The following is a 14,450-nucleotide window of genomic DNA, read 5'->3' on the forward strand; positions in this document are numbered from 1 at the left end:
CTCACCAGTCAGTAGCCAGGTCGGACGCCTCTGTGAAACGATCTCACGCAGTCATTGTTTTTTTTAGAAGCTGTTCTCACGACCTTGTCAAAATTGTGATGTCGAATTTCATGGAACAAAGAACTTGCTTGAAATTTTGTTTTCTACTTGGTAAAACAGCAATGGAATTGTTCCAAATGCTTCAGATGGCTTTCAAGGAGGAAGCAGCTCTGAGTCGGGCGAGAGTTTTTGAATGGTTTTCACACTTCAGAAATGGAAATTTTAAGCATCGAGGATCAACCCCGTTCTGGACGCCCTTCAAGCAGCCGGAACACTGAAAACATTGCAAAAATCCGTGAAAAAGAAAAATGAAGGCCATCGTTACACAATTGACGAGTTGTCAGAAGCTACAGGATTAGCATGGAGGTCAGTTCAGCACATTTTGACTGAAGACCTGGGCAAGAGGCGTGTTTCGTCCAAATTTATCCACCTGCCTGCAAACAGATGACCAACAGAACACTCGACTCAATGTGTGCAAAGACTTGAAAATGGAGCTTAAATGTGACCCAGGCTTCTTGTCCAGGGTCATAACAGCTGACAAGAGTTGGTGTTACGGGTCTGACCCTGAAACGAAACAAGCATTAAACCAGTGGAAGAATCCTGATTCACCAAGGCCCAAAAAAGCCAGACAGGTGAGATCGAACGTGAAAACGATGCTGATTTGTTTCTTTGACATTAGAGGCATTGTGCACAAGGAAATCGTTCCAAGGGGTCAGACAGTCAACCAAGAGTACTATCTGGGGGTCTTAAGATAGCTGAGAGAGAGAGAGAGTGCGGAGGGCAAGGCCGGAATTGTGGCAGTCAGGCAAATGGCTCCTTCACCATGACAATGCCCTGGTACACACAGCGTTGCGAATTTGCCAGTTTTTGACCGCTCAGGGCATGACACTCGTGCCCCACCTCCCCTTACTCACTGGACTTGTCCCCCCCGTGACATTTTCTTGTTCCCCAGAATGAAAAGGGACTTGAAAGGGCACTGACTTAACAGTGTGGAGGACGTGATCACTGCTTCGACGACAGTGCTAAATAGCATCCCTGGTGAGGGTCAGTGGAAAAGGAGATTGGACAAGTGTGTGTCTTCCAATGGGGAGTACTTTGAAGGAGACTAGTCAATTTATTGAAATATTTTCAATAAAATGATTGCTTTTGAAAAAGTCTCAATTCTTTTGGTTCCCCCCCTCGTATGTTCACTTTGAGGCAGCAAACATTTCTGTTTTTAAATAATGATGCCTTCTGTGTGCATCTTGTGATAATGAGGGGAAACCAGAAATAATCATTTTATCTCTGATTCTTGGAACTATTTACGTCATCCTCAGAATACATGGCCTGTTTGTTTGTCTGCTTTGTCTGTCTTTGGTTTTTTTTTTCTTTCTTTGTTTGAGCTCCTCCTGTCAGGAAGACGCTTTAGGTCAATCCGTGTGCGCACAAACAGACTAAAAAATAGCTTTTTCCCATCTGCCATAAACTTTCTGAACACTGGATCTCCTCATTCTGAGATCATTTTTAATTGAACATGTGCAATAAGCTATATTGGTAATGTGCAATATACTAATGTATTATAATATAGAATATGTAATGTACTATTCATTAACAGGTGTAATAACAATTTATGCTGCTGTACTTTGAGCAATAATAATTTGCTCTGGTTACTTGATCACTTAACACTGTATACAACATATTTGGAATTATTTGACTTTTCTTTAAATGCACCTTGGGGCTGTCACAAAAAGTAATTTCGTTTTGTTACACAATGACAATAAAAGTGCTTGAGCTTGAACTTGAGCTTCTGTCGCAGGTGTCACTGCATGATTTTTAGTTAGTTAGTTAGTTTGTAACTGCACTGTGAATTTCGGGAAAATTAGTAGCGACATTAGAGAATTGCCTTATGAGACTACTCACACTGCAAGACAGCTCACTGAAATTTCTGATGTGAAAGAAAGTCTTCCAGTCGTAAGATGTAATCGGGCTTTGCAACCCCACTCATACTGCACGGGAAACAACAGCCAGTAAGGCTGACATTCAGGCCGACTCTGAAAAATCAGTCTGTGACTGGAAATCAGGCTTAAAACCGTGCCAAAACTACACAGTGTATTCCTACCTTAAGGATGAGCTCAGACGCCCTGTGAAGAAAACTCATTTGCACCGTTTCAATCCTCAATCTAGTTCTTGCGTTCGCTACCCTAAGCTAGTAGCCATGGGTGAGGGCAGGAATGTAAATGGACCAGTAAATCGAGTCATTTGCCTTTAGGCTCAGCTCTGTCTTCATCATGACTGACCGGTACAACATTGACATAGCTGCTGGAGCTGCTCTGATCTGCTTGTCAGTCTCCCATTCCCTTCTTTCCTTACTGATGCAGAACTAAATAACTGCCATCAAAGAGATATTCCACAGAGTCCTGAGTAGGGCAATCAAATTTAAACAACTCGGGTATTTCTGAGCAATAATAACTAATAATATACTCGCTGGTGGAACAAACTGCCCACCTTCATCTGTTCTGCATAGTCCCTTACCTTTTAAATAAATGCTTCTGACGACCCCCTTCTTCGGTGGTTACCTGAACCCAATATGCTTATTAATGAAGTTTCGATTTTGGGGGTTTGTAATGGGACAAGTCCACAATATGACGTCTGCATTATATTTAGAGTTCGTTTAGCTGATGACGTTTATGAATGAGGTGCAAGAGTGTATATCAAAACCTCAGTACAATTATCAATGCGTCCATTCTGAAACTCAGATGAGATTTTGAGTACAAATATCTGGGATCTCACATTTGAACAGGGCAATTTATCATTTAAACAGTTGATCCTGTGTCTTATGTGGCAGATTTGTACACGATAGTTATTAACCTTTTGGTTTCATTTGGCATGTAATTACTGGTTGTGGAAGAATAATTTTAGGGTAACATAGCATTCATCTCAAAGAAATAGCATAAAGGGTTAATAGATGTGGGGAACCAAATAAAGGTCAAGTGAACAACAAAATGTACACTGAAATTTTAAGATTTAGTTTAGGAAAAATACTGAGATGGTCAAGTAAATAAAGAATGTACCAGAAGAAAGATTGATGTAATATACAAAATGAACTGAAGGATGTCTAAGAAATCAGCAGAAGTCCAATAAGCAATGAGAATGGACAGTCGTTATATGCACAGAAATTTCAAGGGTGGTGTCTCATCTCAAAAGGTATAAGGTTTTCAAAAGGTTTTCATCCAGGATGTCTCTGTACATTGCTGCCGTCATCTTTCCCTTTATCCTGACTAGTCTCCCAGTTCCTGCCACTGAAAAACATCCCCACCACCATGCTTCACTGTAGGGATGGTGCCAGGTTACCTCCAAACGTGATGCCTGGCATTCACACCAAAGAGTTCAATCTTTGTCTCATCAGACCAGAGAATTTTCTTTCTCATGGTCTGAGAGTCCTTCAGGTGCCTTTTGGCAAACTCCAGGCGGGCTGCCATGTGCCTTTTACTAAGGAGTGGCTTCCGTCTGGCCACTCTACCATACATGCCTGATTGTTGGATTGCTGCAGAGATGGTTGTCCTTCTGGAAGGTTCTTCTCTCTCCACAGAGGACCTCTGGATCTCTGACAGAGTAACCATCGGGTTCTTGGTCACCTCCTTGACTAAGGCCCTTCTCCCCCCGATCGCTCAGTTTAGATGGCTGGCCACCTCTAGGAAGAGTCCTGGTGGTTTCAAACTTTTTCCACTTATGGATGATGGAGGCCACTGTGCTCATTGGGACCTTCAAAGCAGCAGAAATTTTTCTGTAACCTTCCCCAGATTTGTGCCTCAAGACAATCCTGTCTCGGAGGTCTACAAACAATTCCTTTGACTTCATGCTTGGTTTGTGCTCTGACATGAACTGTCAACTGTGGGACCTTATATAGACAGGTGCGTGCCTTCCCAAATCATGTCCAGTCAACTGAATTTACCACAGGTGGACTCCAATTAAGCTGCAGAAACATCTCAAGGATGATCAGGGGAAACAGGATGCACCTGAGCTCAATTTCGAGCTTCACGGCAAAGGCTGTGAATACTTATGTACATGGGATTTCTCAGTTTTTTTATTTTTAATAAATTTGCAAAAATCTCAAGTAAACATTTTTCACGTTGTCATTATGGGGTGTTGTGTGTAGAATTCTGAGGAAAAAAAATGAATTTAATCCATTTTGGAATAAGGCTGTAACATAACAAAATGTGTAAAAAGTGATGTGCTGTGAATACTTTCTGGATCCTCCCAGGTGACGCAGTTGTAGTGCTGCTGCTTTGCAGTAAGGAGACTGTGGAAGATTGTGGGTTTGCTTCCCAGTTCCTCCCTGTGTGGATAGCGCTTTGAGTACTGAGAAAAGCGCTATATAAATGTAATGAATTATTATTTTTATTATTATGTATATAGATATATATATATATATAATATGTGTGTGTGTGTATGTATATATATATATACTAGCAAAATACCCGCGCTTGGCAACGGTCAAGTACTGCTTTAAAATTTTAAGTAATAAACTGAGGGAAAATGTACCAATAATTATTTGTTAAGGATCTCTCTGTATACCACGTTGTCAGTTCGCCCTTCCGGTTGTAATATAACCAAGCTGTGCGCTGAGTTTACTCTTGAGCATGCAACGTATAGTTGGCCATGTGAAAAGCAATCTTGCCTCAAATTAATGCCAACCTTTTGTAGGGTCTGTCCCTGAGACTTATTAATTATCATTGCGAGGAATAAAAACTCTCTCCCCCGAGCCACCCTCAGTAAAAGTAGTTGCCTCAATTAGGTTCTTTTGCAGGCATGTGACCTGAAGTCTCGTGCCATTACAAAGTTTCGGTGGCTGTAAGTTTCTCAGCCCCAACCTTCAAAATTAGATTATGCTCAGGAGTGCCTGGAAGATTCAGAGTGTGGACCGAGCTGCAGGCTATGGACGTATATATATATGTATGTAAGTAGGATTCAGTTATCGTTGGGAACCCGCATACCAAATTTCTTGAAGATGGGCCCATTAAGTAACAAAGACCGTTGGAAAGTTCAATATGGTGGCCGACAGTGGTGTCATACCACCGAAATAAGTACGTACATTGGTTTCGGTTAGCGCAGGGAAGCCACCTACCAAATTTCGTGAAGATGGGGCCATAAATAAGAAAGTTTAACATGGCGGACGTTGTTGACCGTTATGACCGTTACGTGTAGAATTTCGAAATGCAACCTGCTTAACTTTTGTAAGTACGCTGTAAGGAATGAGCCTGCCAAATGGCAGCCTTCTACCTACACGGGAAGTTGGAGAGTTAGTGATGAGTGAGTCAGTGAGGGCTTTGCCTTTTATTAGTATAGATGTACTAGCAAAATACCCGTGCTTCGCTGCGGAGAAGTAGTGTGTTAAAGAGGTTATGTAAACATATAAATACATATATACACATATCTACATATACACATCTACATATACATACATATATATATGGTTGAAATAGTTTACTGTCAAATAAATGCAAAGAGTACACGACACGTGTTTCGCCCTCATTCTGGGCTCATCAGGCGTACACACTCCACTGCACTCCCTCTCGGGAATCAAACCTCGGACGTCAGCGCCAGAGGCGATGCCCCTAACGTTGCGCCACGGTGTGTGGTTCGTTTATTTGACAGCATGTAGATCGGGGTAATTACATTCACGGCATTCGAAGTCTGTGTCACAATCTGATTGTATGGGTGGTTACCTACTATATATATACACATCTACACATATATATATTACACATATCAACATATATATACACCTACATATACACACATACAACGCACTATGTATGTATGTGTATATGTATATATGTGTATGTGTGTGTGTGTGTGTAACACGGGCTGTGGTTGTTACATGGGAGGGAGACGACAAATCACAGCTTCCCGCTTTCTAATCGGGCCTGTGATTGGTGCTTTGACTGATGCCCAGATCCCACAGTATCTCCCCTTAGGATAGGCGTTAGGCAAGTGTAATTGAATAGCGGTGCTGCAAGTTTAGCTTTACACCTGTTTTTAAGGCTTATTGACTGAAAGGGGCTTTCATGAAAAAAGTTAGGACTTTGCTACAGGATACACCCTCCACAAGTTAAGGAAGTAAAAATAAAAGTATATATTTCTGTTTTATTTAAACCTTTTAAGTTTGTATGCAGGCGGCATGGTGGCGCAGTGAAAGGTGCCAGTTAGGAGACCCGGGTTCGCTTCCCTGCGTGGGGTTTGAATGTTCTCCCCGTGTCTGTCTGGGTTTCCTCCGGGTACTCCGGTTTCCTCCCACAGTCCAAAGACATGCAGGTTAGGTGCATTGGCGATTCTAAATTGTCCGTGGATAGTGGGTGTGTGCACCCTTCGGTAGGCTGGCACCTTGCCCGGGGTTTGTTTCCTGCCTTGTGCCCTGTGTTGGCAGGGATTGGCTCCTGTATTTAGGATATAGCGGATGGATGGACATTTGTATGCATAGCCCCATTTGCCCGTTTTTGTTTTTTTTCTTTCTTCAGTAATATTTCAGCAAACCCGGAGCTTGTCAGTTCAAATCCTGATACTGACACCACTGTGTGACCCTGAGGAAGTCACTTCACCTGCCTGTGCTGCAAAAAACAAAAGTAATGTAAAAAATTGTACCTCAGATGTTGCAAGTTGCTGGAATAAAGGCATAAGTCAAATAGATAAATATGTATTATACACATAGGAACTATTCATTTATTTTCAGTTAAGTCAGCAAACCTTTATAAATGAGGGTTTCTCCTTTTTAGATAGTGCAAACTGTTTCTTCTTCATTGAGGTTTTCTCTTGGAGAACTTTTTTCATTTCATTGAAAATTAAAGCAGCAGCTGCCAAAATATGTAGCTTTCTTATTAATTTTTCAACATTGTGTAAAATAACTTTATAAAGTAACATAAAAGGTTTAAATACTGGTTATCCTTTTACACTAAAATATTACTAAAGAGATACAAAAAAAGTAAAATGCATATGTTGTTTTTCTTTAAGGAGATTAAATATTACTGAAGAAAGAAAAAAAAAACAAACAGCCAAATGGGGCTATGCATACGAACTTTAAAGGTTTAAATAAAACAGAAATATATACCTTTATTTTTACTTCCTTAACTTGTGGAGGGTGTATCCTGTAGCAAAGCCTTAACTTTTTTCGTGAAAGCCCGTTTCAGTCAGTAAGTCTTCAAAACGGGTGTAAAGATATTGACAATAAGCTACGCAAACCCACCAAGACATGGAATCGTTTAAATCAAGGCGCGAGTCGAAGAACACCATCCCATACTATTAGTTAACGATTAACACATTTCTATATGTATTGTAAGCATACAATACAACTGATAATATGTTGCGCTTATTTATCTGGTGTACTGACATTTTTGCGCGTTTAACGGCTGAAATCAAACGTGTTTTGTGCCCTTCAGAATGAAAACAGTTTGCATTTACCTTTTTAATAAAAGGCGCGCTTTTAAGCCTGAGAAATCACCCCGTAAATGCACACGTTTAATTGCACATGTGTTAATATGTATGCTTACACAGTATTAAAAGGCACTCCGCAATTAACGTCATTTACCTTCATTCCCGCGTTTGAGTCATGCTGTAAATCTCTTCCTTGTTTTCAGTTCACGTGATTACATATGAGGCGTGATTACAGTATATGGACAAAAAAGAGGTTCCAGTTATGACCATTACGCGTACAATTTCAAAATGAAACATGCCTAACTTTTGTAAGTAAGCTGTAAGGAATGAGCCTGCCAAATTTCAGCCTTCCACCTACACGGGAAGTTGGAGAATTAGTGATGAGTGAGTGAGTGAGGGCTTTGCCTTTTATTAGTATAGATAGATATATGTATGTATATATATTCATATGATTTTTATTCATCATTTTAATCAGCATTTATTTAATTTTGTGATTTTAAAGTGACAAATTGGCAATGGATTGAAAAAAGGTTTTTTTTTGTCTTTTTTCTTTTTAAACTTCATATAGGTGACAAACCTCACTGCTGTTCTGAATGTGGCAAACAATTTCATCAGAAGACCTCTCTTCAGAGCCACAAAAGAATTCACACAGGAGAGAAACCCTTTTGCTGTTTGGAATGTGGTAAACGATTTTGTGACAGGAGTACACTACAGAGACACAGGAGAATTCACACTAGAGACAATCCATACTGCTGTTTGGAATGTGGAAAACGTTTGTGTGACAAGACCACGCTGCAGAGACACAAAAGAATTCACACTGGAGAGAAGCCATATTGCTGTTTGGAATGTGGAAAGCAATTTTGTGACAGGAGTACACTGCACAGACACAAAAGAATTCACACTGGAGAGAAGCCGTATTGCTGTTCAGAATGTGGCAAAGGATTCTCGTGTGCCACCCATCTTCAGAGCCACAAAAGAGTTCACACAGGAGAGAAACCATTTTGCTGTTTGGAATGTGGCCAGCAATTCTATGATAAGAGCTGTCTTCAGAGCCACAAAAGAATTCACACCGGTGAGAAGCCATATTGTTGTTCGGAATGTGGCAAAGCATTCTCACGTACCACCCATCTTCAGAGCCACAAAAGAATTCACACCGGAGAGAAGCCATATTGCTGTTCAGAATGTGGCAAAGAATTCTCACGTAACACTCATCTTCAGAGCCACAAAAGAATTCACACTGGAGAGAAGCCATATTGCTGTTCTGAATGTGGCAAATGTTTCACACGTACCACCCATCTTCAAAGCCACAAAAGAATTCACACAGGAGAGAAGCCATATTGTTGTTTGGAATGTGGCAAACGATTCTGTGACCCGAGTGGTCTTCGTAGCCACACAAGTGTTCACACTGGAAAGAAGCCATATTGCTGTTCAGAATGTGGCAAACATTTCCGTGACAGGAGTGGTCTTCACAGACATGCTGGAATTCACACTGGAGAGAAGCCATATTGCTGTTTGGAATGTGGCAAACAATTCCGTGACAGGAGTGGTCTGCAAAGACATGTTGCAATTCACACTGGAAGAAATTCAGTCTGAGATATGGCAAATGTGGAAAAAAAACATAGTGCCTGTTGTTCTAGGATCCATGAGACTAATAAAGAAAAACTTTCAGGCCCATCTTAACATACTACCAGTTACAATAACGTCTAATTAATTTCACACAGAGAACCACAGACACTTGGACTAAGAGACTAAGTTGTGTGGTGGACAGTAGGACTAAACGTGAAATAAACGCGATGTTTATTTGGAAGAAATAAGTGGATAGGACTGGCGCTCTTTCTTGGGCTGAATGGCCTGTTCTTGTCTAGAGTGTTCTAAAGTGAACAACAAAATGTACACTGAAATATAAGAACTGGTTTAGGAAAAATTCTGAAATGGTCAAGTAAATAAAGAATGTACCAGAAGAAAGGTTGATGTACTATACATAATGAACTGAAGGATGACTAAGAAATCAGCAGTTGTCCTATAAACAACGAGAATGGACGGTCGTTATATGCACAGACATTTCAAGATTGGTGGCACAACAGAGGTGTAAGAAGAACCAGAATGTAATATAACAGACTTGTATCTTCTTATTTAATAGTGTCTGTCTGTCCAGAATTTTAAATCACCTGTACTTCGCAAACCGTTTGACCTATTGACCTGAAATTTGGTACACATATACTACGTGACGTCAACTATCCACTTTCAGGGTGATGACTGACTTCCAAGGTTATTCCTGTTTTTATGTTTATTTTATTGTAGAATCAACTCTCGGCAGCATCCAGCAGGACGGCCGTGTGGCACATGCATATGGGCGCCTTTCTCATCCCTACCTCCTTCGCCGTCCCTTCCCCTACCTCTTCATATCGTAAATCATTCTTGAGGCAGATTGAAGACTTAAGTGAAATATTAAGGAAAATGTACTAAGTAATTGCAACACAAAAACGGACTTAACCAGTTTTAATGTGAAAAGATGCCGATGGAAGAAGAGAAGAAGCGGGCCGTCTAGGGTGGAGAAAAGAAGAGCTGCTCAGGAAGCAGCAAGTGCATCAACCTGTGAGCAAACGAATGGTAAACGTACAGAGAAAGAGGATGAAAACTAGGAATGCTCAAGTCAGGTGTATTCTGCAGTGCGCAGTTTCTGGTTTTATATAAATCATTTGTGTGTAAACCAATGAACCAACCAGAGTGAAGTGTAAGCATTGATTGACACTGTATGTAAATTTTACAGTTTATAAATTGAACCTCTATTCATTCTTTTCTCTTACAATTCTGACCAGGCTGTAACAGACTGTTTTTGAAGAATGCTTCCTCCAAGGTATTTGGCCGAGGAGTAATTAAAAGATACCATGAAGAGCTTTTCTCCTGCCTGATTACTGAATTGTCCTGTTAGGGGACGTTTCTTTCTTTAACAAGATGTTAAATTTCTACCACAGGACATGCCAATACCAATGGACAAAAAGACAGATGCCAGGAAACCAGACATAGTTGTCAAAGAAGAGCAGCCTAGTAAAGCTTGGATCAGTGAGGTCTTGGTCCCAAGTAATTACTCCATATGCTGAACAGACACCTTCCAGGAAACTCTGCCTTTTATGGAGTGTGAACCGGAAGGGGCGGAATCAGTTGCCCTCACTGGGCGTTTCTTGACACTGTGGAGAGAGAAGAAGATGACACTGTTAGCAATAGCACCCCTTCTCGTCCTGGTGGGTAATTACATACAGAGCCTGTAAGGAGACCCTCCAAAACGCAGACATGTTAGGGTCTAAGTGAAATTGACTACACATATAGATTAGCAATAATTGGACTCCAGACTTACCCTATGAACTCCAAGTACCCAGATGTACAAAAAAATATTACATCAAAAATTTAAAAATTCAAACTATAATAAAGCTATTCTGAAAAAGTGATGGAATGACTCCGACCTTGTGCCCAGATGGACACAGCGCAACACACTAATAAATGGAAACAAATTCAAGCAGAGAAGGAGAAACAAGACAATCAATACAGTGGGAAATATCAAGAATTTTCTTATTAATGAGGTGAACTATGACCAAAAGATGTGTGCCTAGTCATGGTTGCACACAAGTTGGTCAAGGACATCGATAGAAAACAAATGGCACATCAGATCAGTGCTGCTTCTGTAAAACAAAGCTAGAAAGTGTAACACACCTGGTTGTGAGGTCCTGATGGTACAAAGTGGCCAGACTGTAAATTCTGCAGAGAATGCAACTGATCACAATAAAGAGTTCATGACAGAGAACAAGGAGGTGCGAGTCACTTGGGACACAACAATACCAACTGACAGAAAACTGGACATAGTTATTAAAAACAGTCTACGAAAGCCTGGGTAATGAAAGTACCAGTTCAATTATTGGAGTTTCAGATGAGAGCAAAAGAAACTGAACAAAAGACTTGACACTGAGAGAGAAAGAAAGCTAAAGTTGGTCTTATTAAGTCCAGAGCTCAGTAGCACAAAGTAACTAAAGCTTCATTATACAGCACACAAGTGACGGCTTAATGAGGAGTGGGCACACTGCTCCATCATTATAATCCACAGCAGGGGGACTTGTTCCCATTTAGGCCTTGAGACACCCAGCTGTGCTGCCCATTTAGCCGACATAAAAGCAGCATCACTGGGCAGATGAAAGATGAGGTCCAAGTTCTTCTTCCAGGCCAACCAACACCCATACTGTGGAGCAGACAGACGGGCAGACATGTTAGTCTTTCGGATTTTGGCCCAGCACTTTTCTGCATCAATGATTTACGCTTCTAACCGAATGGAATTTAGTTGTTTTCAATTTTATTTTATTATATGTATTGTACCCAGGGTTTGGAGCCTTGTTGCTCTCAGTTTTAGACTTTTTTGTTTCTCTTAACATGTTGTTTTTATTTAAATAATTGTATAATTCAGCGGTTCTGAAACTGTGGGGCACGCCAAAGTAACAAAAAAGGGGGCGCGAATGTTGCCATATGTGGCAGAATTTTGCTATTCGTAGGAAAATTTTAAACTTGTAGTGGTGTATCAGCAGCAAAAAGTATAGGAATACATTTTATTAGGGTTTCAAAAAAACATTAGGGGGGCGCGATTAAAACTGTTACAAATACTTAAAGGCTGAGAAACGCTGGTATAATTACTGTTATGACACTGTAGTTTGGGTGTTCGTTGCCATTTTGTGCCTCTCTTTACTTAGCATCTGCCATGTAGCTTACGGTCGCAGTGTCTGTGCCCAGTTAAGTGAGTATTTTCTCTTTACTGCTTTTGTATGGTGGTGTGCAAAAGTATTCAATCCCTTTGAAAGTCATCCTAATTTTCTATATGATTAAATATTGGCACGTATTTATCCGTTCAGTATTTTAAATGTGAACTCTTATGTTGTAACAATACATTTCCAAAGTTTTCTGTAAATATTTAACTGAAGAATAAAAACTGTACAGTTCATGTTTGCAGGAGTATTCAAGCTCTACACATGAATACTTTAGTTGAGATCCCTTTACCTGTGATAACAGCCTTCGTTCTATTGGGGTATGTAAGTAGGCCGCAGTTCTGCACATTGTTCATGAGGGATTCTGCCCAATTCTTCATGGCAGGATTTCTAGAGCTCCTCTGTGTTCGTGGGATGGCACCTCTGACCTGCAGTTTTCAAATAGTGCCACAGAGTCTCAGTAAGGTTAAGATCAGGGCTTCGACTTGGCCATTCCCACACATCCACCTTTCTGTTTTTGAGACATTCCAGTGTCATTTTGGCCTTACACTTAGGGTCATTGTCAGGTTGAAAGATGAATCTTCTCCTGAGCTGTAGCTTCACAGCATACTGGAACAAGTTCACCTGCAATATTTTACCGTATTTGTGTCCTTCCATTCTCACTTCAACTCTGACCAGATTCCTAGTCCCAGCACATGAAGAGCATCCCTATAGCAGCACACTGCCACTGCCATATTTCACAGTAGGCGTGGTGTTTCTTCAGGCATAGACAGTGTTAGTTTTACACCACACATACCTCTTTGATGTCCGGATAGAAAGTCCTATTTTGGTCTCACTTGACCATAAAATCTTTTCCCACATTTTAACTGGGTCTTTCTGATGGTTTGTAGCAAATGGACCTTCTTACGGAATGGCTTCTTTCTTACTACCCTAATGTAGAGGCCTGTTTTATGGAGTGCTCTTGAAATCGTGGACCCCTGCATCTTCACTCCAGTTTCAGTCAAAGAGCATTGCAGATGTCTGAGAGCAACTGGTTGGACTTTTAGTTGCCCCTCTCACCAGTCGACGTCCTCCTCTGATGTTTAGTTTTGAGGGATGGCCTGTTCTAGCAAGAGTCTGGCTGCTGTGATGAACGTTCTACTTTGTGATGATGGACCCAACAGTGCGCATCGGGACATTCCAAGTCTTTGATATTTTTTTGGTAGCCATTTCTTGCTTTGTGCATTTCAATGACTTTGTTTCTCACATCAGTAGAAGGTTCCTTTGTCTTTATTTTTGCTGTGATGGTCTAACAAACACAATGTCCCTTACAAAGGGGGCTTTTGTATCCATAGAGATAGAAAGGACTCATAAGTAGTATCTCATTATGTTTGATTACGATAGTCAAAATAACCGTCGTTTTTGTGTCGTTTGTGATTTGTCATTTGTGAATACCGGGAGCTTCCAAAGCACAGAGGATTCAATTCTTAATGGAAACATGAACTTTCAAGTCTTTCATCTCAATTAAGTGTCTACAGACAATGGTTTATTTTGACTTTGGAAATGTATTGTCACAGCATAAGAGCTGAGATTAAAAATACTGAATGGATAAATATGAGTACAAATCTTTTGTCATGCAGAAAACTATGATGACTTTCAAGGAGATTGAATACTATCACACACACGTGTACTGTACATACTGTATATAGATATTGCAGATGCCAGGCAGGAAGGACAGGCATCCTGGCTGTGATGGTGGATGAATTCCTACCCAGCCAGTAGGCCAAAACGGATGGACTGGGCGAGCAGCCATACCAAGAGCAGTTCCTTCTCCCACATGACCAGTGGCAGCATTCCTTAGGGCAGGGGTTCTTAATCCGGGGGTATCCATACCCCCCAATGTTGGGAGGTATGGGACTCGATCTCTGGGTACTGGTATTTATTTTATTTAATGTATTCATTTATACTTGGGTAGTACGTGAATGGAATGCGATAGAATCTTTGAGAACATTCGACATTTCCTGCAAATACTTGTATTTAATTTTACACGTGTGTCAAATCCCATCTTACCCAAGCTTGGCATGGAGGGCAATGAATGTTTTATGTCCGTGAAACAGGATTCTCTGCATTATTTAATCTGAAATCAGCGTGGAGAAATCGACTTGATGTGTCAGATGGCGTGTGAGTAGCTTTGTCCGTAACTGTACCCCCGATTCCATGCTTTGATTGCACAAAAACAACAGCAAATATCTCACTAGATTAGTGAACGTCTGTGTTATGTGG

The 14,450-nt window shown here is 40.7% G+C and overlaps 1 protein-coding gene across 1 annotated transcript in view; it reads left to right on the top strand.

Annotated features, from left to right (window-relative positions):
- LOC114668069 (zinc finger protein 420-like) overlaps positions 1–12,084 on the top strand; it is an 85,877-nt gene extending 73,793 nt beyond the window's left edge. The window contains exon 7 of the mRNA XM_028823720.2: positions 8,015–12,084. Coding sequence (XP_028679553.2) covers positions 8,015–9,039 — 1,025 coding nt within the window. The 3' untranslated portion in view covers positions 9,040–12,084. The remainder of the gene's footprint in view (positions 1–8,014) is intronic.
- Positions 12,085–14,450: the final 2,366 nt, after the last annotated feature.

The sequence above is a fragment of the Erpetoichthys calabaricus genome, chromosome 1 (assembly GCF_900747795.2).
Source record: "Erpetoichthys calabaricus chromosome 1, fErpCal1.3, whole genome shotgun sequence".
Classification (NCBI taxonomy): domain Eukaryota; kingdom Metazoa; phylum Chordata; class Cladistia; order Polypteriformes; family Polypteridae; genus Erpetoichthys; species Erpetoichthys calabaricus.